Source organism: Salmo salar, chromosome 21 (genome assembly GCF_965601325.2).
Source record: "Salmo salar chromosome 21, fSalSal1, whole genome shotgun sequence".
NCBI lineage: Eukaryota > Metazoa > Chordata > Actinopteri > Salmoniformes > Salmonidae > Salmo > Salmo salar.
In genome coordinates this window covers 22752952-22775522 of record NC_138311.1, presented here as the reverse complement: position 1 = coordinate 22775522, position 22571 = coordinate 22752952, and the positions used below count along the sequence as shown (strand labels likewise).

The window sequence follows — 22571 nt, the reverse complement described above, 5'->3', positions numbered from 1 at the left end:
GGATGGGGCTCAGTCACTGGACAGTCTCTGCTCTCGTTGTGCATTTTGAGACACACTCATCAGGCAGGGTTAGAACTGGGGACTGAAGCACATTTTCACCAAACACCTCTCCTCTGTCTGTTTATACACCATTCTGGTCAACCCATTCTCATCCACCTCTCTCACTGTGGTGTTGAACATGATGCTCTGTGTTGTTGCTATTGTTGACCGGACTAACGAGGTGTGTTGTTTTGCATTTGTTTTCCAGTGTGTAAATTCAAAGCTCACAAGCGGTGTGCCGTCAGGGCCACCAACAACTGCAAATGGACCACACTGGCCTCCATAGGGAAAGACATCATCGAAGACGAGGATGGGGTGAGTGTGTGGGTGTGTATTCATGTACAGTTCCTTCGGAAACTATTCAGACCCCTTGTCTTTTTCCACATTTTGTTACGTTACATCCTTATTCTAAAATTGATTCAATTGCCCCCCCCCCCCCCCCATCAATCTACACACAATACCCCATAATGACAAAGCAAAAACTGAAATATACGTTTACATAAGAATGCAGACCATTTACTCAGGACCTTGTTGAAGCACGTTTGGTAGCAATTACAGCATTGAGTCTTCTTGGGTATGACTCTACAAGCCTGGCACGCCTGTATTTGGGGAGTTTCTCACATTCTTATATGCAGATCCTCTCAAGCTCTGTCAGGTTGGATGGGGAACGTTGCTGCACAGGTATTTTCAGGTCTCTCCAGAGATGTTCGATCAGGTTGAAGTCCGCGTTCTGGCTGGGCCACTCAAGGACATTCAGAGACTTGTCCCGAAGCCATTCCTGCGTTGTCATGGCTGTGTGCTTAGGGTCGTTGTCCTGTTGGAAGGTGAACCTTTGCCCCAGTCTGAAGACCTGATTGCTCTGGAGCAAGTTTTTATCAAGGATCTCTCTGTACTTTTCTTTGTTAATCTTTCCCTTGATCCTGACTAGTCTCCCAGTCCCTGCCACTGAAAAACATCCCCACAGCATGATGATGCTGCCACCACCATGCTTCAACGTAGGGATGTTGCCAGGTTTCCTCCAGACGTGACGCTGAGTTCAATCTTGGTTTCATTAGACCAGAGAATCTTGTTTCTCATGGTCTGAGAGTCCTTTCGGTGTCTTCTGGCAAAACCCAAGCGGGCTGTCATGTGCCTTTTACTGAGGAGTGGCTTCCGTCTGGCCACTCTACCGTAAAGGGCTGATTGGTGAAGTGCTGCAGAGATGAGTGTCCTTCTGGAAAGTTCTCCCATCTCCACAGAGGAAATCTAGAGCTCTGTCAGAGTGACCATCGGGTTCTTGGTCACTTCCCTGACCAAGGCCCTTCTCCCCAGATTACTCAGTTTGGCTGGGCGGCCTTGGTGGTTCCAAACTTCTTCCATTTAAGACTGGTACCCTACCCCAGATCTGAGCCTCGACACGATCCTGTCTCGGAGCTCTACTGACAATTCTTTTGACCTCATGGCTTGGTTTTTGCTCTGACATGCACTATTAACCGTGGGACCTTATATAGACAGGTGTGTGCCTTTCCAAACGTATTTCTGTTTTTTGGTTGTAAGAAATTTGCAAACATTTCTAGAAACCTGTTTTCGCTTTGTCATTATGGGGTATTTTGTGTAGATTGCTGAGGATTTAACAAAATGTGGAAAATGTCAAGGGTCTGGATACTTTCCAAAGGCACTGTATATCTGTGTGTGTGTGTGTGTCCTTGTGTACATACTTGTGTGTGTGTGTGTGTGTCAGCAACAGATGGCACGAGAAGGTAGAAAATAGAATCATATATTTCTACCCCTGATAAACGTTGTACCTGACTGACTCTCTCCTCCTGTCCTGTAGATTGCCATGCCCCACCAGTGGCTGGAGGGGAACCTGCCTGTTAGTGCCAAGTGTGCCGTGTGTGACAAGACGTGTGGCAGCGTGCTCCGACTGCAGGACTGGCGCTGCCTCTGGTGCAAGGCCATGGTGAGTGTGTGCATGTGGAGTGTGTGTCTGTGTGTATGGTGTGTGTTTGTGTGTGTGTGTGTTCTAACACAAACTCTGTGTTTTTCCAGGTACACACAGCTTGTATGGACTTGTACCCCAGGAAATGTCCCCTGGGCCAGTGTAAAGTCTCCATCATCCCTCCTACTGCTCTCAACAGCATCGACTCGGATGGTACACACACACACACACACACACACACACACACACACACACACACACCCCCCGCGCTTCATTACTTCGGGCCATATTGCATTACACACCTTCTTGGAAAGGCTTACAGAATAGTGTAGTCACATAGGATATCTCTACACCCAAATGGAGAATGAGAGTTCTCAATGACAGTCTTTTTTCTTCAATAAAACATGTATTACCGACCGGTGGAAAGTGGAGTGAATTGCAGTGCAGATGAATGTTATAAAGGAGTCACCTCATTGGCTTTGCTAATTTCCTCTCAGATTGACCTGGGGATGATTAAAACAGAGGGGAATTAATTATTCTCCAGACACACACACACACACACACACACACACACACACACACACACACCTACATACACATCCCAGCGTTGTATTCATTAGGGAGCGTAATGGAAATAATTGTTTAATGTTTTGCTGAGGAAATAAGCATTTCTAATAGGATAAGTCCAAGTAATCCCTTCCTGTTTCAGTCCCCTTCCTTCCCTTTGGTTCCCAATGAACACAACCCAGATTATGGTGCTATATAAAGCAGTATCATGTGGTGGAAACTATGGAAGAGGAATGTAAATATTAGTGTTTTCACTCTAATACTAATATCACCTTCTGGTGTGGAATTTATACACTCTCTTGTTTGCTCCCACCAGTGTGTGTGTGTGTGTGTGTGTGTGTGTGCGTTTGTGCGCATGTCAGGAAATTGTGCGTAGGTATTGTATTGACGGGTATATAAAATAGATATTTCAGGCAGGTGCACACACACACACAAACACAGAGTCGGGCTGAGGGTGATCATATTGACTAACTTGGAAAGGTGTGGAAGAAGAAAGGAGGATCAAAAGAATAAAGAGATGATTGGATGAGAAATGAGAGGAGTTTGAGCTACAAAAATCTCTACTTGCCCCTCTACTCCCCCTCTATCTCCCACTATCTCTGTTCCCGCCCTCCATCTATCTCTGTTCCCGCCCCTCTATCTCCCTCTATCTCTGTTCCCGCCCCTCTAGCTCCCTCTCTCTGTTCCCGCCCCTCTCTCTGTTCCCGCCCCTCTATCTCTGTTCCCGCCCCTCTATCTCCCTGTCTCTGTTCCCGCCCCTCTATCTCCCTCTATCTCTGTTCCCGCCCCTCTATCTCCCTGTCTCTGTTCCCGCCCCTCTAGCTCCCTCTCTCTGTTCCTGTCCCTCTCTCTGTTCCCGCCCCTCTATCTCCCTCTCTCTATTCCCGCCCCTCTCTCTCCCTCTATCTCTGCCCCTCCCCCTCTGTCTCCCCATATATACCCATGTCTCCCTCCCTTCTCTCACCATCTTCCCCTCTCCCTCTTTTCCTCTTCTTCTATTTCTTCCAAATATCTTCCTCTCCCTCTCTTCAATGTCTTCAGCCCCTCCCCCCTCCACATGCCAGGATTTTCCCTCGCCCCAGTGCAGGCTTGAGAGGGCTCTAATCTAATTGGTTGCTAGCTGACTGTGGCACGTGCTGAAACGTTGTGACTTTCCTCCCCCTCTCCTCTCCCATCTCTGCTCTGCCGCTGCCAAGATTAGAGAGAGAGAGAAGGTGGGAAAGAGAGAGAGAGGGATAGAAAGATGGAATGAGAAGAGAGGCAAAATGAGAAGGGTAAAATAATGATAGAGAGAGAGAGAAGAGAAGCAAAGAGATGTGGAGGATGGAGAGAGCAAAGGACAAAGAGTGGGGGATAGACAGAGGGAGAAAGGAATGACAGAAAGAGAGTGAAGGAAGAGAGAATGAGAGTGTGGATGGCAGCACCCCTGGGGACTGTCACCATCCGCCCCCGCGCAAGCACGCACACACGCACACACACATGCACACACACACACACACATACACACACACACATACATACACTCAAACTTAAAGCCTTTTCACACAGAGTAATGTTAACACACAGGCGGTGTATCAATCTGCCATATGATGAGTCCTATAAACGCACAGGCTCGTTGTCCACAGTGTGTTTCCTGCTTAGAATGTGTGCTAATACCGTACATGCCACACACAACTGCACAGCCTGACTCAGTACTGTGATGCCCACACACACACACACACACACACACACACACACACACACACACACACACACACACACTTTGATGCCTCAATGATGTTGCAGTGTGTGGGTGTTATGATACAGTAGTTAATGGGTGATCCAGTACAGCAGATAGCAGAATCTCTCTTTTCTTTTCATCTCTTCATCTTCTCACATCCCTTCTATTAGTCACTGTGACACGGCTCAGAGTCTGGATACTGTTAGTGTTAATTTGACAGTGATAAACAACGTGATCAAGGTGGTAGAGATGAACAATTATACGTGTAATTGCTCCTGATGTCCTATCTACAGTGTATCACCATCTACAATAGTTCCGTACTGTTTATCAGATCACGCCTGCATTTTATTTGCTACTATAATTGGCTAGTACTCTTAATATTTGAGCACAGATTCATTAATCAGTCATTCAGACATTCAACCCTTCATTCATGGGGCGGCCGATAGCCTAGTGGTTAGAGCGTTGGACTAGTAACCGGATGGTTGCAAGATAGAATCCCCGAGCTGACAAGGTTGAAATCTGTCGTTCTGCCCCTGAACAAGGCAGTTAACCCACTCTTCCTAGGCCGTCATTGAAAATAAGAATTTGTTCTTAACTGACTTGCCTGGTTAAATAAAATTCACTTTTTCATTCATGTAATAACAGTTATTTTTTTGTGTATTTGTGTTCAGGCTTCTGGAAGGCCACCTGTCCCCCGTCCTGCGCCAGTCCTCTGCTGGTCTTCGTCAACTCCAAGAGCGGAGACAACCAAGGGGTTAAATTCCTACGACGTTTCAAGCAGCTCCTCAACCCAGCTCAGGTGTTTGACCTGGTCAATGGCGGACCACATCTAGGGTGAGTCAGCTTGGCTAGTGAAAACCACATGGCATCGCTAGTAAAAAAAAAAGTATTCCCACGCATAATACATCGACAAATCTGATGGTTTACAAATGTAAGCAAGTTTTGAAATTATTATGTTTTAGTCAAATATTATATCTGTTTGGGCTTCTTGCGGTCAATTTGCAGTCTACAAATGATTTGTAATTTTGTTCCGGCCTGATTCACTGACTGAACATCTTGTCAAAGAAATCACATTTATTTTGGGAGATCGCTAGAAAGAACTTCTAAATTCAAGACAGGAGATACAAATTGATTCAGAAGATAATAGAACACATTACTTTTAGTTACTTTTTTCTCAACTTGTTTCTATTACTTTTTAGTACGCCAAGCCAACTTACAGAGAAGGTAGCTAGCTAGCCAGCTAGCTTTGTAGCCATGGATTGTGCTCCTTACATTGTTTAGTACCAGCAAAACACCAACATCCCGGAGTCGCCTCTTCACTGTAGACGTTGAGACTGGTGTTTTGCTGGTACTATTTAATGAAGCTGCCAGTTGAGGACTTGTGAGACGTCTGTTTCTCAAACTAGACACTCTAATGTACTTGTCCTCTTGCTCAGTTGTGCACCGGGGCCTCCCACACCTCTTTCTATTCTGGTTAGAGCCAGTTTGCGCTGTTCTGTGAAGGGAGTAGTACACAGCGTTGTACGAGATCTTCAGTTTCTTGGCAATTTCTCGCATGGAATAGCCTTCATTTCTTAGAACAACAAACAAAATATAACTACTGTAAAATGAATTGTGTCCGTAAAATGTATATAGTATGTATAAGCTGGAAGTAGAAGCCTAAGGGTTGTTATTCATTAGTTTACTCCAATTAGGGGAGGGGTGGTAGGGTTATTGTAAAATAATTAAGGAAAACATATTTTTTCAAGACATGTATACAGTACCAGTCAAACGTTTGGACACACCTACTCATTCAAGGGTTTTTCTTTATTTTTACTATTTTCCACATTGTAGAATAATAGTGAAGACATCAAAACTATGAAATAACACATATGGAATCATGTAGTAACCAAAAAAGTGTTAAACAAATCAAAATACATTTTATACTTGAGATTCTTCAAAGTAGACACCCTTTGCATTGATGACAGCTTTGCACATGCTTGGCATTCTCTCAACCCTTGAATGAGTAGGTGTGTCCAAACGTTTGACTGGTACTGTATGTATGTATGTATGTATGTATGTATGTATGTATGTATGTATGTATGTATGTATGTAGGGGCCGTAATTTCCGGACTATTAAGCGCACCTGAATATAAGCCGCACCCACAGATTTTTTTTTTTTTACATAAATAAGCCGCACATGTCTATATGCCGCAGGTGCCTACCGGTACATTGAAACAAATGAACTTTACACAGGCTTTAACGAAACACGGCTTGTAACAAAAATAAATAGGCTTTAACGAAACACGGCTTGTAACAAAAATAAATAGGCTTTAACGAAACACGGCTTGTAACAAAAAATACTAAATTAGCAGTAAGCTTTAGTTGTCTTTTTGCACTGAGTCAATTCCTCACGCTGCTGTTTCCAACGTCTTATCATCGACTCATTAAGACCAAGCTCCCGTGCAGCAGCTCTATTTCCTTTTCCAACAGCCAGATCAATCGCCTTCAACTTGAAAGCTGCATCATATGCATTTCTCCGTGTCTTTGCCATGATGAGGGTGACAAAATGACTACCGTAATCAGAATGATGGGAAGTTTGAGCGCGCTCGATTTAATCTAAACAGTAAACAAAAAAGTTGTTTGACCGTAACCCGTTCGGCAATTTCATTGGTCTAATGAAAGCTTCATGCCGCCAAAAAACTGAGCACGTCACAGAATGTGTTTTTTTGGAAGACAAAAAATTGAAAGCGGGAAAAATCCATATATTAGCCGCATCATTGTTTAAGTCGCGAGGTTCAAAGCCTGGGAAAAAAGTTAAGGCTTATAGTCCGGAATTTAGGGTATGTATGTATGTATGTATGTATGTATGTATGTATGAACAGTACCAGTCAAAAGAGAAATCATTTTAATAGAAAAGAAAAGAGGGAAATTACCATAAAATGTTTTATGGAACCTGGCCAAGGTCCTTCTGGAGGGGAGACATAGACAGAGTGAGTGAGAGGGGAATTAGATGGAGCATGCCTAAGATCACACAGTACACCAAATAAGACAGACTGACCCTAGTACCCTGGCACATGCGGCATAGATACTGGGGACAGAGACAGGGTGGTTGGTGCCCTGATCAGGGAAGAACAGGGACAGAAGCTATACTGTTTAATGACTCTGACACTAGTACCATTCCTTTGTGTGCTCTCCAGGCTGCGTCTCTTTCAGAAGTTTGATAACTTCCGGATCCTGGTGTGTGGAGGGGATGGGAGTGTAGGCTGGGTCCTCTCTGAGATAGACAAACTCAACCTCCACAAACAGGTAAGACCCCCCCCCACACCTATCTCCCCCCCACCCCCCCGTCTCCCCCACACACACTTACTCTCTCACTCTCTCCCCCCCCCTCTCTTTCTGTCTCCAGTGCCAGCTGGGAGTGCTGCCCTTGGGAACAGGAAATGACCTGGCGCGGGTGCTAGGCTGGGGACCATCGTGTGACGATGACACGCAGCTTCCCCAGATTCTGGAGAAACTGGAGCGGGCCAGCACCAAGATGTTGGACCGCTGGAGCATCATGACCTACGAGATAAAGCTCCCCTCCAAACACAGTGGGCCCGTCACGCCAGACGACACTGACGACGGCCAGGTACACAACATCTGAAACATTAACATCTGGAGGTGTTTTATAATGTAACAGTATCCCCCTGGCCTTGCTTAGTTTTCTATTAATTCTGCCGTTCTCCTCTCTCTGTGTCCCCAGTTCCAGATCTCAACATATGAAGACTCGGTAACTGCCCATCTCACCAAGATCCTCAACTCTGACCAACACTCTGTGGTCATCTCCTCTGCTAAGTGAGTGTCTCATCTCAACACTGCTTACTGCTAAATGGCTGCTGACAATTTCATTTAATGTGAACTCACGCTCTCCTTTCACCCCCCGCTTCTCTCTCTCACCCCCGCTTTTCTCTCTCTGTCTCGCTCTCTCTCTACTCTCTCTCTCCTCGCTCTACTCTCTACTCTCTCTCTCCTCACTCTCTCTACTCTCTCTCTCTACTCTCTCTACACTCTCTCTACACTCTCTCTACTCTCTCTACACTCTCTCTACACTCACTCTACACACTCTCTACTCTCTCTCTCTCTACTCTCTCTCTACTCTCTCTCTCTACTCTCTCTCTACACTCTCTCTCTACTCTCTCTACACTCTCTCTCTACTCTCTCTACACTCTCTCTCTACTCTCTCTACACTCTCTCTCTACTCTCTCTACACTCTCTCTCTACTCTCCTCTCTACACTCTCTCTCTACTCTCTCTACACTCTCTCTCTACTCTCTCTCTCTACACTCTCTCTCTACTCTCTCTCTACTCTCTCTCTACTCTCTCTGCTCTCTCTACTCTCTCTCTCTGCTCTCTCTACTCTCTCTACTCTCTCTCTCTACACTCTCTACTCTCTCTCTCTCTCTCTACTCTCTCTCTCTCTCTACACTCTCTCTCTCTACTCTCTCTCTCTACACTCTACTCTCTCTACTCTCTCTCTCTTTCTCTACTCTCTCTCTCTCTCTCTCTCTCTCTCTCTATTCTCTCTCTCTACTCTCTCTACTCTCTCTCTCTTTCTCTACTCTCTCTCTCTCTCTCTCTATTCTCTCTCTCTACTCTCTCTCTACACTCTCACACTACACTCTCTCTCTACTCTCTCTACTCTCTCTCTACTCACTCTACTCTCTCTCTACTCACTCTTCTCTCTATATATCTCTCTCTATCTCTCTCTCTACTCTCTCTCTACACTCGCTCTCTACTCTCTCTCTACACTCGCTCTCTACTCTCTCTCTACACTCGCTCTCTACTCTCTCTCTACACTCGCTCTCTACACTCTCTCTCTACACTCTCTCTCTACACTCTCTCTGCTCTCTGTCTGCTCTCTCTGCTCTCTCTCTACTCTCTCTACTCTGTCTACTCTGTCTACTCTCTCTCTACTCTCTCTCTACTCTCTCTCTACTCTATCTACTCTCTACTCTCTCTCTACTCTGGCTCCACTCTCTCTACTCTCTCTCTACTCTCTCTCTCTGCTCTCTCTACACTCTCTCTACACTCTCTCTACTCTCTCTACTCTCTCTGCTCTCTCTACTCTCTCTCTCTACTCTCTCTCTGCTCTCTCTCCTCTCTCTACTCTCTCTTTCTACTCTCTCTCTCTTTCTCTACTCTCTCTCTCTCTACTCTCTCTCTACTCACTCTTCTCTCTATATATCTCTCTACTCTCTCTCTCTACACTCTCTCTCTCTACTCTCTCTATCTCTCTCTACTCTCTCTCTCCTCTACTCTCTCTCTACACTCGCTCTCTACTCTCTCTCTACTCTCTCTACTCTGTCTACTCTCTCTCTACTCTCTCTCTCTACTCTGTCTACTCTCTACTCTCTCTCTACTCTCTCTCTGCTCTCTCTCTGCTCTCTCTCTGCTCTCTCTCTACTCTCTCTCTGCTCTCTCTCTACTCTCTCTCTGCTCTCTCTCTACTCTCTCTCTACTCTCTCTCTCTACTCTGTCTACTCTCTACTCTCTCTCTACTCTCTCTCTCACTCTCTCTCTACTCTCTCTCTCTCTACTCTCTACTCTCTACTCTCTCGCTGTCCTTCCAGGATCCTGTGTGAGACAGTAAAGGACTTTGTTGCTAAAGTGGGAAAATCTTACGAGAAAAGTATTGAGAATACAGAGGAGTGTGACACTATGTCTCTCAAAGTAAGTACCCCCCCCCCCCCCCCACACACACACACACACACACACACACACACACACACACACACACACACACACTAACCTAACTCTCCTTTTCCCAACAGTGTGCCATCCTGAATGAGAAGCTAGACTCACTCCTCCATACCCTCAACACAGAAGCCCAGTCACTCCCACCACCTCTTCCCCTTTCCACACCACCAATCGTTGAAGAGGAGGAAGAGGAGGAAGACGAGGAGGAGGAGGTGAGCGAGGAGTCGTTGACCGAGCTGAAGGAGAAACTGGAAGCGGAGGAGAGTGAAAAGGGAGGAGAGAAAGGAGGAGGTTCGCCACACAAGCTGTTCAGAGCTAAAGAACAGCTGATGTTACGAGCCAACAGCCTGAAGAAGGCTGTACGACAGATCATTGAACAGGCCGAGAGAGGTACGTAGATATAGAACATAAGAGATCATCGAACAGGCCGAGAGAGGTACGTAGATATAGAACATAACAGATCATCGAACAGGCCGAGAGAGGTAAATAGGTATACAGTATGACAAAACGGATCAGACATACAATATAAAGAGCCTATGGCAAGTCTTTCATGCATGTTTCAGAGAGAATACAATGGAATACAGATTGTAAAACCATAAAAAGTATTGGCAATCACTGTGTCACGTAATACAAAGTTGTAGTGTCCAATTTCTCCCCTTTCTCCCGTCACTCCCTCTCTCATCATCCTCTCCCTCTCCTCTCTTGCCTTCTGGCACTGCCCCTCTCCCTCTAGTGGTGGATGAGCAGAATGCCCACACAGAGGAGCTGGAGCTGCCGTCCCCGTTGGAGTTTAGGAAGGAAGGCGAGGATGACAACAGGGACAGTGAGAAGGACGAGGACACCAAGGAACTGGAAGCCATGCCATGTGAGTCTCTCTCTCTCTCTTCCAGCCACCCAGTCCTCTTTAGATCTAGAGGGGTGGATAGGGAGTAGGGGCTAAGGGTCCATTTGAAAACAGATGCAGTAAGTTGTAAGTTGTATCATACAAGAAATCACACAGGATCTAAACACCACAGACTTAGTGGATCCTCCACTCACTACGCCCTGCCACAGAGAACATGGATTCTGTCTGACAAGCCCACACACACGATGATTCCTGCTCTAAATATAGGATATTATTTTTGTAAGAAGTATAGATGGAAACCATTCTCTGTATTCCTCACTATTGGATAATACTGGGTTTAGTTTGTCATTTACAGTGCAGTCAGTGGACTTGTACATGGTGTGGTATTTACATTGCACAGAGTGTGTGCTTGTCCTTTAGTGTGTGTGTGTGTGTCCTGTAGGATGTGTCATTGTCTGTGGGACAGAGGCACTTCCTTTTTTACAAGTAATCTGCTTATTGCTTCAGATCAATGGGGATGCCACTATATTCTCCAGTGTCATCCCTTTGTTCTATCTACTCTCTCTAGATCTTTAGTACATACAGTAGTAGTAGACAGTAGTACTTACATTTCTGGTATCTCTCTGTCTGTCTTTCACCCTGGTCTCTTTCTCCTCCCGTCTCTCTCTGGTCTCTCTCTGGTGTCTCCCTCTCTGTTTCTAGTGGCTAAGAGTCCATGTTCTCCTCCTGAGAGGCATGTAAGTCGCAGCAGCCAATCCTGTGGCTCGTTCTCCATCACACCTTTCACCACCAGCAAGGAGAACCTGCCAGTACTCAACACACGCATCATCTGCCCTGGTACATCCTACGGTATATGCACTCATGTGCGCCGTGCACATACATGCACATACACACTTCCCATTAGAGGTCTTCACGGGTCCACCCAAACACAATTACGTGGCATCCGACTAGGGTCCCGAGCGGGTCCAGATTCTGACAGAATTCTAAATTCTCACGTGTCCTTGTCGGATCTGATATGATCGTCCCGGGTCTTGGGTATGTGTAATTATTACTGATTTGCCCGTAAGGACCTGCAGAGACCCGAACGCGACTGCTGCAGTATAAAGAGAGAAGACATTGTAGGCTATCGTTTATGCTTCTGCTCTTGAGTGGCACGTGTAACTTGTTGTTGTCGGCCAATCACAAGTCATCATCAAAGTGGCTCTACAGTCAAAAAGCCTCAGAGTGTGGGAAGCAAGTTAGGAGATATCTAATCGATTTAAAATTTCAATTAGAAGGATGGACTAAAATGGCAAGAGCCAACAGGTAGGCTGCTACTTCATTTGTAGAGAGTTATTCACTTATTTGTAATTGTAGAATGGCAGGGAGTAGACCATCAAACCAGAGAATCTTGTTCCTCATGGTCTGAGAGTCCTTTAGGTGTCTTTTGGCAAACTCCAAGCGGGCTGTCATGTGCCTTTTACTGAGGAGTGGCTTCCGTCTGGCCACTCTACCATAAAGGCCTGATTGGTGGAGTGCTGCAAAGATGGTTGTCCTTCTGGAAGGTTCTCCCATCTCGACAGGAACTCTGGAGCTCTGTCAGCGTGACCATCGGGTTCTTGGTCACCTCCCTGACCAAGGCCCTTCTCCCCTGATTGCTCAGTTTGGCCGGGCGGCCAGCTCTAGGAAGAGTCTTGGTGGTTCCAAACTTCTTCCATTTAAGAACGATGGAGGCCACTGTGTTCTTGGGGACCTTCACTGCTGCAGAAATGTTTTGGTACCCTTCCCCAGATCTGTGCCTCGACACAATCCTGTCTCGGAGCTCTACGGATAATTCCTTCGATCTCATGGCTTGGTTTTTGCTCTGACATGCACTGTCAACAGTTTGAGCTTATATAGACAGGTGTGTGCCTTTCCAAAGCATGTCCAATCAATTGAATTTAACACAGATGGACTCCAATCAAGTTGTAGAAAGAGCTCATGGATGATAAATGGAAACAGGATGAAGCTGAGCTCAATTTCGAGTCTCATAGCAAAGGGTCTGAATACTTACGTAAATCAGGTATTTTCTTTTTAATACATTTGAAAACATTTCTAAAAATCTGTTTTTGCTTTTTCATTATGGGGTATTGTGTGTAGAATGATGAGAATAAGGCTGTAACGTACGGGCCGGGTCTGTTTCTCCTTGGGTCTGTTCGAAACAGGTCTCTATATTTAAAACATTTATTTATTTGGGTACACTCTAAGAAAAAAAGGTGCTATCTAGAACCTTAAAGGGTTCTTTGGCTGTCCCCATAGTAGATCCCTTTGAAGAACCCTTTTTGGTTCCGTGTGGAACTCAACTTTTTGGACCTGTGAAGACCTCTACTTCACATACACACTTCATCTGCCATGGTTTGCGCTCATGCGTATACACACATATGTATTGTCTGAAATGATACACATACATCTGCCTTGGTACAAGTGCACATACCACACACACACAGCACTCTTTAAGAACATCTCTGTTTCTCTGTATAGGTTTGCGTGCTGGTCTGGCAGCTTCTATAGCCGGTAGCTCCATCATCAGTAAAATGCTGCTGGCCAACATCGACCCATTTGGTGCTACGCCCTTCCTGGACTCTGACCTGGACTCACTGTAAGATCCTCTGACCTCTACCCTTTAACCCTTCATAGACCCAGACCTACTGGACTCACTGTAAGACCCTCTGACTTCTGACCTCTAAACTCTACCCTTTAACCCTTCATAAACCCTGACCTGGACTCGCTGTACGACCCTCTGACTTCTGACTTCTGACCTCTAAACTCTACCCTTTAACCCTTCATAGACCCAGACCTCCTGGACTCGCTGTAAGACCCTCAGACTCATGACGTCTAACCTTTAGGCTACCATATTCAGAATGTTTCCGACTTTACCTTTTTGGCGACCAGATCAAAACATGAATGTTTTAAGTTTTCAGTTGAACTGTAGTTTTCTGAACTGCCCTGTATCTATATCTCCCACACAGAGAGGGCTTTAGTGAGAAGTGTGTCATGAACAATTACTTTGGCGTTGGGCTAGATGCTAAGATCACCTTGGAGTTCAACAACAAGCGGGAGGAACACCCAGAGAAGTGCCGGTGAGCTCTAGGTTTATTTCTCCTCTCTCATCCCTCTCAACTGTCCTCTCATCCCTCTCTCACCTCTATTCTCTCCCCCTTGTTCCCCATTTTGTGTACACTACATTCTCTTCCTCACTCTGACTATCCTCCCGCCGTCTCTCTCTCTCTAGGAGTCGTACTAAGAACAGGGTGTGGTATGGTGTTCTGGGCACCAAGGAGCTCCTCCAGAGAACCTACAAGAACCTAGAACAGAAGGTTCAACTGGAGGTGAGAGAATTAGAATGACCATAGAATTAGAATTACTAGAAGGGACTTTCCCATTCAAATCAATGTTTAGTGGTCGATAGAATGGCGGCCATATTGGGTGTACCACAGGGAATGATTACCAGTACATTGCATTTGGAAAGTATTCACACCCCTTCACTTTTTCTACGTTTTGTTACGGTACAGCCTTATTCTAAAATGGATACAAAATCATCAATCTACACACAATACCCCATGAGCAAATGTATTAAAAATAAAAAACAGAAATATCTTATTTACACAAGTATTCAGACCCTTTGCTATGAGACTAGAAATTGAGCTCAGGTGCATCCTGTTTCCATTTATCATCCTTGAGATGTTTCTACAACTTGTTTGGAGTCCACCTGTGGTATATTAAATTGATTGGACATGATTTGTAAAGGTACACACCTGTCTATATAAGGTCCCGCAGTTGACAGTGCATGTCAGAGCAAAAACCAAGTCATGAGGTTGAAGGAGACAGGATTGTGTCGAGGCACAGATCTGGGGAAGGGTACCAAAACATTTCTGCAGCAGTGAAGGTCCCCAAGAACAGAGTGAACTCCATCATTCTTAAATGGAAGAAGTTTGGAACCACCAAGACTCTTCCTAGAGCTGGCCGCCTGACCAAACTGAGCAATCGAGGCAGAAGGGCCTTGGTCAGGGAGGTGACAAAGAACCCAATGGTCACGCTGACAGAGCTCCAGAGTTCCTCTGTTGAGATGGGAGAACCTTCCAGAAGGACAACCATCTCTGCAGCACTCCACCAATCAGGCCTTTATGGTAGAGTGGCCAGACGGAAGACACTCCTTAGTAAAAGGCACATGACAGCCCGCTTGGTGTGTGCCAAAAGACACCTAAAGGACTCTCAGACCATGAGAAAAGATGGTCTGATGAAACCAAAATTAAACTCTTTGGCCTGAATGCCAAGCGTCACGTCTGCAGGAAACCTGACACCATCCCTACGGTGAAGCACGGTGGTGGCAGCATCATGCTGTGGGGATGTTTTTCAGCGGCAGGGACTGGGAGACCAGTCAGGATCGAGGGAAAGATGAATAGAGAAAAGTACAGAGAGATCCTTGATGAAAACCTGCTCCAGAGCTCTCAGGACCTCAGACTGGGACGAAGGTTCACCTTCCAACAGGACAACGACCCTAAACACACAGCAAAGATAACACAGGGGTGGCTGCGGGACAAGTCTCTTAATGTCCTTAAGTGACCCAGCCAGAGTCCGGACTTGAACCCAATCGAACATCTCTGGAGAGACCTGAAAATAGCTGTGCAGCGACTCTCCCCATCCAACCTGACAGAGCTTGAGAGGTTCTGCATAGAAGAATGGGAGAAACTCCCCAAATACAGGTGTGCCAAGCTTGTAGCGTCATACCCAAGAATCGAGCCTGTAATCTCTGCCAAAGGTGCTTCAACAAAGTACTGAGTAAAGGGTCTGAATACTTATGTAAATGTGATATTTCAGGTTTTTTATTTGTATAAATTTGCCAAAAAAATCTCAACCTGTTTTTGCTTCGTCATTATGGGGTATTGTGTGTAGATTGATGAGGGAAAAAAACAATTAAATCAATTTTAGAATAAGGCTTTAACTTAACAAAATGTGGAAAAAGTCAAGGGGTCTGAATACTTTCTGAATGCACTGTTCATACCCCTGGCCAGTCTGCAGCTTCTCCGTGTTGAAATAGAACCTAACTAACTCTCTGTGTGTGTTCTAGTGTGACGGTCAATACATCCCCCTGCCCAGCCTTCAGGGCATTGCGGTGCTGAACATCCCCAGCTACGCTGGAGGAACCAACTTCTGGGGAGGCACCAAGGAGGACGACGTGAGTGCTGTTCTGTCGTGTGTGTGTGTGTGTGTGTGTGTGTGTGTGTGTGTGTGTGTGTGTGTGTGTGTGTGTGTGTGTGTGTGTGTGTGTGTGTGTGTGTGTGTGTGTGTGTGTGTGTGTGTGTGTGTGTGTGTGTGTGTGTGTGTGTGTACTACCCGGCTTGGCTCAGTAGTGTGAAAAGTGTCTTAGTGTTTTCTTCCTGAGGATGATGTACAGGAGGCTAAATGAGAGTCATGCTTCTGGTATTTGCACGGGATGACCTGTTTACGCCACTAAGTGGCACCTCAACCCTTACGACCATACTGATAATACTGCCTTTATCATTCTATGTGTACAACTCCTATCCAGATCCCAAGGACTCTTGTTGTCTTGGTTGTCACTTTGTGGCTGCTGGCTCAGTCTTGTTGGAGACGAGGCAAAGAGAATGATAACACTTCTGGGTTATTGTTGTTCAGTAAGGTGTGTTTTATTACCGGAGCAGATTTGGTCCTGTGAATTTTTTCGATGTGTTTAAACCCTCTGCTCTCGCTCCCAGTGTCGGGGCCTGAGTATGACCCCTGGTGAGAGAGGTGGCCGGCTGTCGACCTGTTTGTTTAAGACTCAGATAGTACAAGGGCTGCTGACGGATTGGAGTGTCGGTTTGCTACACACGCGCAGACGCACACACACACACACCTCCCTGGTGGGGCCCCTAGTCCAGTGAGTTTACCTCTGTCTGTGACGTGGTGTTGTTATGTAATGGCAGTGCTGGAGCAGAGGAAGCAGCTGGGAGAGAACATTCAGTGGAACTGATCCAACACACACGTCATCCTGAAAGTTTACTCTCTTGTCTCTAAACACACACACACACACACACACACACACACACACGCACACACACACTTACAGTAAATTCACACGCACACACATGCTTATTTCTTAGCCTGTGTTCAAACTATAAACCATCTACAGACCTGACTGTTTTGGCCACAATGAAAACAAACTGGTTGCGTAGATGTGTTATTGTGAGTAGGGTTCCACCTAGTGGAATTAGTCTGAACTACAATACAATAGCTCACAACCTCTCTCTCTTTGAGCCTTTGACATGCAGCAGGCTAAGTAGTACAGATCTGCATTAAAGTGGCATTTCTGAGTGTATCGGAGCAGAGAAATTGTGCAGTGGAATGATGTCTAATTCATCACTACCTCGACCTTATCATGGACAATGTGGACAGAGAAATCAATATCAAGTCAGAGAGACCTTTAACTCCAGTCTTTCAATCTAAATTCTAACCCCTCGTTTTCACTAGATGATTTGGAGGTGAAGGAATTGTCAGAAAACATTCATTTTCAATGGGGGGTGATGGTGATGATGACGATGGTGGTGACGGTGATTGTGATAATGATGATGAGGCTGATGTACCACAAGAAAAATCCCCCCCCACACAGTGAGCATCATCAAAATGCTTTAAAGCAATGCACTGTAAATGCGTTCATTGTATTTTAACCCCTGCCTCTATTATTGTGTGTGTGTGTGTGTTGTGTGTGTGTTGTGTGTTTAGATCTTCTGCGCCCCGTCGTTCGATGATAAAATCCTGGAGGTGGTAGCAGTGTTCGGCAGTATGCAGATGGCTGTGTCCAGAGTCATCAAACTGCAACACCACCGCATAGCACAGGTAAAACACTCGTGCCCAACGCGCACACACCACTTGTATCATACTGTGGTTTTTCGCCATATGACTCTTTCCTCGCCCGTCAGTGTCGCTCAGTGAAGATCACGATCCTGGGAGATGAGGGTGTTCCTATCCAAGTGGACGGAGAGGCCTGGGTACAACCTCCTGGTGTCATCAAGATCCAACACAAGAACAGAGCCCAGATGTTGACCAGAGACAGGGTGAGCGAGAGATGGAGGGAAGGGGGGGGGGGGGGGGTAGGAAGTAGGGATGGAGTCCCAGAGTGTGAGGAAAAAGAGGACATGCAGTCAATGGGCGACGATCTAGAGAGGAAGGGAGAGAAAGAGATGCTAAGAGGAAGAGAGAAATGGGTATGCCCAAGATGCCCTGTCTCTGTCAGTGGATGTGAATTCCTGTTCTCCCTGTGTGTCCCCTCCCTGTCCATGTGCAGGCGTTTGAGAACACTCTGAAGTCGTGGGAGGACAAGCTGAAGTATGACAAGCTGCCCCTGCGGGCTCACTTCTACTCCCAGCTGTCTGTGGACCTGGCCACTGAGGAGGAGGTGGCCCTCGTACAGCTGGTTGCCCGTGCTGCGGACGAGCTCATCACCAGGTACACACACACACACGTGACCACCTCATTTTGCTCCATTCTACACTGTTATCTGTCCTTTATATTGAATGCTGTACCTGTAAAAAGCCTCTGTCAATCAGCAGTCAGAACTCTGCCCTTTGACTCCCCTCTCCAATCACAGGATCTGTGAGGCAGCCAAGACCAATGGGCTTCTAGAGCAGGAGCTTGCTCACGCCGTCAACGCCTCGTCACACGCCATCAACAAGACGCACCCCAAGTTCCCAGAGGTTAGGGACGTCATCAACAGGTTCTCTGTGTGATGTAAAGAGTGTGTGTGTGTGGGGGATTTTAGTTGTCTAATATCGGGTTTGTTTGTATTGCCTTGTCACCAGAGTATGGCCAGGAACACAGCTATAGAAGTAGCCAGCAATGTGAAGGCTTTACACAACGAGACTGAATCCCTTCTGGTGGGACGAGTATCACTGGTGAGTTACAATCTAAGAGGATGTGCAGGGTCTAGGATCAGTTTAGCCTTCCTAAATCCTAACCTGAACTAGTTAGGAGGGAATACGCCAAACTGACCTTTGATCCGTATCAAAGGGTAACTTCGTCTTACACAGCCTCTGTACAGAAATGTATCCTTCCTGCCCAACTCGTGTGTGTGTGTGTGTGTGTGTGTGTGTGTGTGTCCATCCGCAGCAACTGGAACCCTCAGATGAAGAGTCTTTATCCAGTGCCCTGCAGAGTGTGGAGATGGAGCTAGGCAAACTAGTGGATATCCCCTGGTTATACCATATACTGCAGCCCAATGAAGATGAGGTGAGAACACACACACACACACACACACACACACACACACACACACACACACACACACACACACACACACACACACACACACACACACACACACACACACACTTCTAATCCTACACTTGTGTCCCTCTCAGGACCCCTCATTAGAGTATGGCAAGAGGAACAGTCGTAGCAGCATGTTCAGAATTGTGCCAAAGTTCAAGAAAGAGAAAGCTACCAAGAAGACCAGCCCTCAGTCAGGTACGTGTTGGTCTTCTGTGTCTCTCTCCACAGGCTTTGTATATACACACACACACACACACACACACACACACACACACACACACACACACACACACACACGCAACAAGAGTGTGGATATAATGTGTAAATATCACAATACGTTGTTTTGTTTTATCGTCTGTTTGAGAAAGTAACTACATAGGTTTAGAACTAAGGTCTTTACCGTCTCTGTGGCCTACATATAGTGGTTGTAATGCATTATAACCACCCAGTGTGGTGTCAGGGATTGTCTCTGTGATCTCTGTCTCCCCGGTCCTCAGTCTCACCCAGCCATCCAAGAGCACCCCTCTTTTCTCTGTTCATGGTCTCATCCACCTGTCTACGCATGTACAGCAGGCACAAACCAAGGCCAAAGACAGGGTGAGGGTGGTGGACGCAGGGCCACACACCCTGGGGTTGCCCAGAGAAAGACATTTTCTGTATTAGAACACCTTTTTGCCTTCATGACGACTGATACAACTGTACGATTGACTGCATTTGTTTATGAATATTACTGCCAATTGAACATGAAAACAAGCCATTTCTACTGTATGCGTGCTCCAGCTGAACTCTCGTCTCATAAACTCTCGTCTCATTGGGGTGAAATGAGATATGATGCCAGACAGGCAGTAGAATGGATACAAATAGAATGCCAGGGGTTGGCTGGTCCTCTGCTTTAGGACCCTGTCTGATTAGTTGGGAGTGTGTTAGTCCTGCCTACAGTGAGGCAGGGCAAGGTGTTGATTGGGTGGGGTATTCCTGTAGGTTGCACAGGCTTCCACCTCCCTCTCCCTCCTACTTACTGTATGTCTGTGTTCTGATTGGTGGATAACCTGCATGCCCTCAGCCTCTCTGGAAGGCCATCGGCCACAGCCCTGTTTTTCCGACCAACCAACCTCTGACATCTCTGTTAACCCCTCCTCTTTCCCGCCATCCGCTGCCGCATTTCCTCTCCCTCCCTCCCTTCCTTTCCTTCTCTACGTCTCCTCCTCTCCCTGTTTTCCTATCCCTCTATTGGGATGTTATTTCTCTGAGTGTCTGTATGTCTGTGTATTCAAGCGTGGACGTGGGTGTGCGTCCCAATTTGTGTGTGTGTGTGTGCACGCGAGCGAGGGTCTCACACTGAGCGAGCCCCTTCTTGCTCTATATGTGTGTGTAGTGGAGAGATGGGGCACAGAGGAAGTGGGCGTCTGGCTGGAGCAACTCAGTCTGGGAGAGTACAGAGACACCTTCACACGCCACGACATCCGAGGCTCGGAACTGCTGCACCTGGAGAGGAGGGACCTGAAGGTACACACACACACACACACTCAAACATCACAGAGACACACACTCACACACACACACACTCAAACATCACAGAGACACACACTCACACACACACACACTCAAACATAATGCACACACAAACGCTAATACATACACACACGCTAATGCATACACACACACACACTCACTCACTCACTCACTCACCCACACACACACACACACACACACACACACACACCCGTTACCTCATCTATCTCCAGATCAACTCTCTTTCTCTCTTCCTCTCCGTTTCTCTCCATCTCTTTCTCTCTGATTCTGTTGGCCGTTAGCTGTCTCCCTGTTTGCTACTCTGTGCTGCACTGCTCTGCTTGGCTTCCTCTGTGTGTGAGAGTGTTGCTTACCTACCGCAGGAGACTGGCTGCAACTCACTAACCCCCCAGTCTCCAATGGTATTGTGTGCGAACAGGGAACGGGACAGGGCTGGGGGAATGGGGGAGGGGAGGGAGGGCTGGGGGAATGGGGGAGGGGAGGGAGGGCTGGGGGAATGGGGGAGGGGAGGGAGGGAATGGGGGAATGGGGGAGGGGAGGGAGGGAATGGGAGGGGTCAGGAAGGGTAAAGGAAGGTTGGGGTTCCACCATCGACGAGACTAAATGCTGTTTTAAGTATGAGCGACATAGAGATAGTATTCACGGACAGAGGCACAACAACTCCCAGGGAAGCTGACCCAGGGGTGTGTGAGTGAACATCCTTTTTTTGGAGTGATGCTTAACATGGGTGACAGATACTTGGAGTTATAGGAGAAAGATGTCCAATGTTGACTCCACTCTAAGAAAATACCTCAGCGAGAACAATTTAGACGCCTTGTTTATGACCAAAACATCCAATGGAGATGATGGAGTGTCATTTAAACAATGTTTTTTTTAATAGACTAAAAAGTCTATCAGAGTTTCATGTACCAGTGATCCTATGGGATATACAGTGGGGGGATTGAATGAGGGCAAAGTGAGTAGGTTGACTTTCTGACAGTAATAGACACACACACACATGCACACATCCATATGAGCAACAGGCCTACCATACCTTGGACTGTGCCAGTATTTCTTTCTCTCTGTGTATGTATGTATGTATGTATGTATGTATGTATGTATGTATGTATGTATGTATGTATGTATGTATGTATGTATGTATGTATGTATGTATGTATGTATGTATGTGTGTGTGTGTGTGTGTGTGTCCTCATTCCAAATCTGTCCCCTCCATATTGCTATGGAAATACCACCATTATCCAGTGAAAAAAACCGAATTGGATTTTTTTCCCTAAACACTATTACATAATTATAATTGATCATATTTAGAAACATGGTAACATTTTACTTAAAGGTCCCATGCAGCCGTTTTTATATCAACAAATCATTTCAGGGTAATAATTAAGTACCTTACTGTGATTGTTTTTAATAAAAAAATAGCTTCATAGTAAAGGAACATTTCTCAAGCAAGAATTTTGCTAGGACTGTCTGGGAATGGTGAGGGGATAACTGAAAACTAGCTGTTATTGGCAGAGAGGTTTGGAACTGTTTTCGTATTGGTCTATAAACGAATTTAACGTATGGTGATGTCACCATGGAAGGCCAAAACTCCATCCCACCAAAACAGGCTGAAATTTTAGGCGGTCTTTTCAAACAGTTCTTACACTAAAAGGGCATTATCATAATTGTCACAATTTCACAGTAATATTCCAACCTCTTAGTGTGGAAATGTAATAAAAACACAGCAAAATCACATTTTCGACTGCACTGAGCCTTTAACACTTACAGATAAAATGCATTATGATGCAGTTATAATGCATTGTAAGACTTGTCATATGCATGTAAGAGGCCCTTCCCACTGGGCAAAAACGGGTTGAATCAACGTTGTTTCCACGTCATCTCAACAAACCAAAAAATATGTGATGACGTTGAATCAATGTGGAAACTGATTGGATTTACAAAAAGTCATCA

General features: G+C 46.0%; 1 protein-coding gene across 6 annotated transcripts in view; it reads left to right on the top strand.

Moving 5' to 3' along the window:
* The window catches only part of LOC106581933 (diacylglycerol kinase eta), a 78916-nt gene that overhangs the window by 50982 nt on the left and 5363 nt on the right, over window positions 1-22571 (top strand). For 3 of the 6 annotated variants that reach the window (XM_014164445.3, XM_014164443.3, XM_014164449.3), the window contains 23 exons: window positions 248-354; window positions 1853-1978; window positions 2068-2170; window positions 4916-5078; window positions 7424-7532; window positions 7633-7854; window positions 7969-8060; window positions 9835-9934; window positions 10036-10351; window positions 10695-10826; window positions 11508-11654; window positions 13305-13422; window positions 13793-13903; window positions 14056-14152; window positions 15892-15999; window positions 17544-17657; window positions 17741-17875; window positions 18106-18266; window positions 18409-18514; window positions 18620-18712; window positions 18927-19046; window positions 19178-19283; window positions 20464-20594. In XM_014164445.3, coding sequence (XP_014019920.1) covers window positions 248-354; window positions 1853-1978; window positions 2068-2170; window positions 4916-5078; window positions 7424-7532; window positions 7633-7854; window positions 7969-8060; window positions 9835-9934; window positions 10036-10351; window positions 10695-10826; window positions 11508-11654; window positions 13305-13422; window positions 13793-13903; window positions 14056-14152; window positions 15892-15999; window positions 17544-17657; window positions 17741-17875; window positions 18106-18266; window positions 18409-18514; window positions 18620-18712; window positions 18927-19046; window positions 19178-19283; window positions 20464-20594 — 3017 coding nt within the window. The remainder of the gene's footprint in view (window positions 1-247; window positions 355-1852; window positions 1979-2067; window positions 2171-4915; window positions 5079-7423; window positions 7533-7632; window positions 7855-7968; window positions 8061-9834; window positions 9935-10035; window positions 10352-10694; window positions 10827-11507; window positions 11655-13304; window positions 13423-13792; window positions 13904-14055; window positions 14153-15891; window positions 16000-17543; window positions 17658-17740; window positions 17876-18105; window positions 18267-18408; window positions 18515-18619; window positions 18713-18926; window positions 19047-19177; window positions 19284-20463; window positions 20595-22571) is intronic. The other 3 variants (XM_014164444.3, XM_014164446.3, XM_014164447.3) reach the window with 3 other exon arrangements.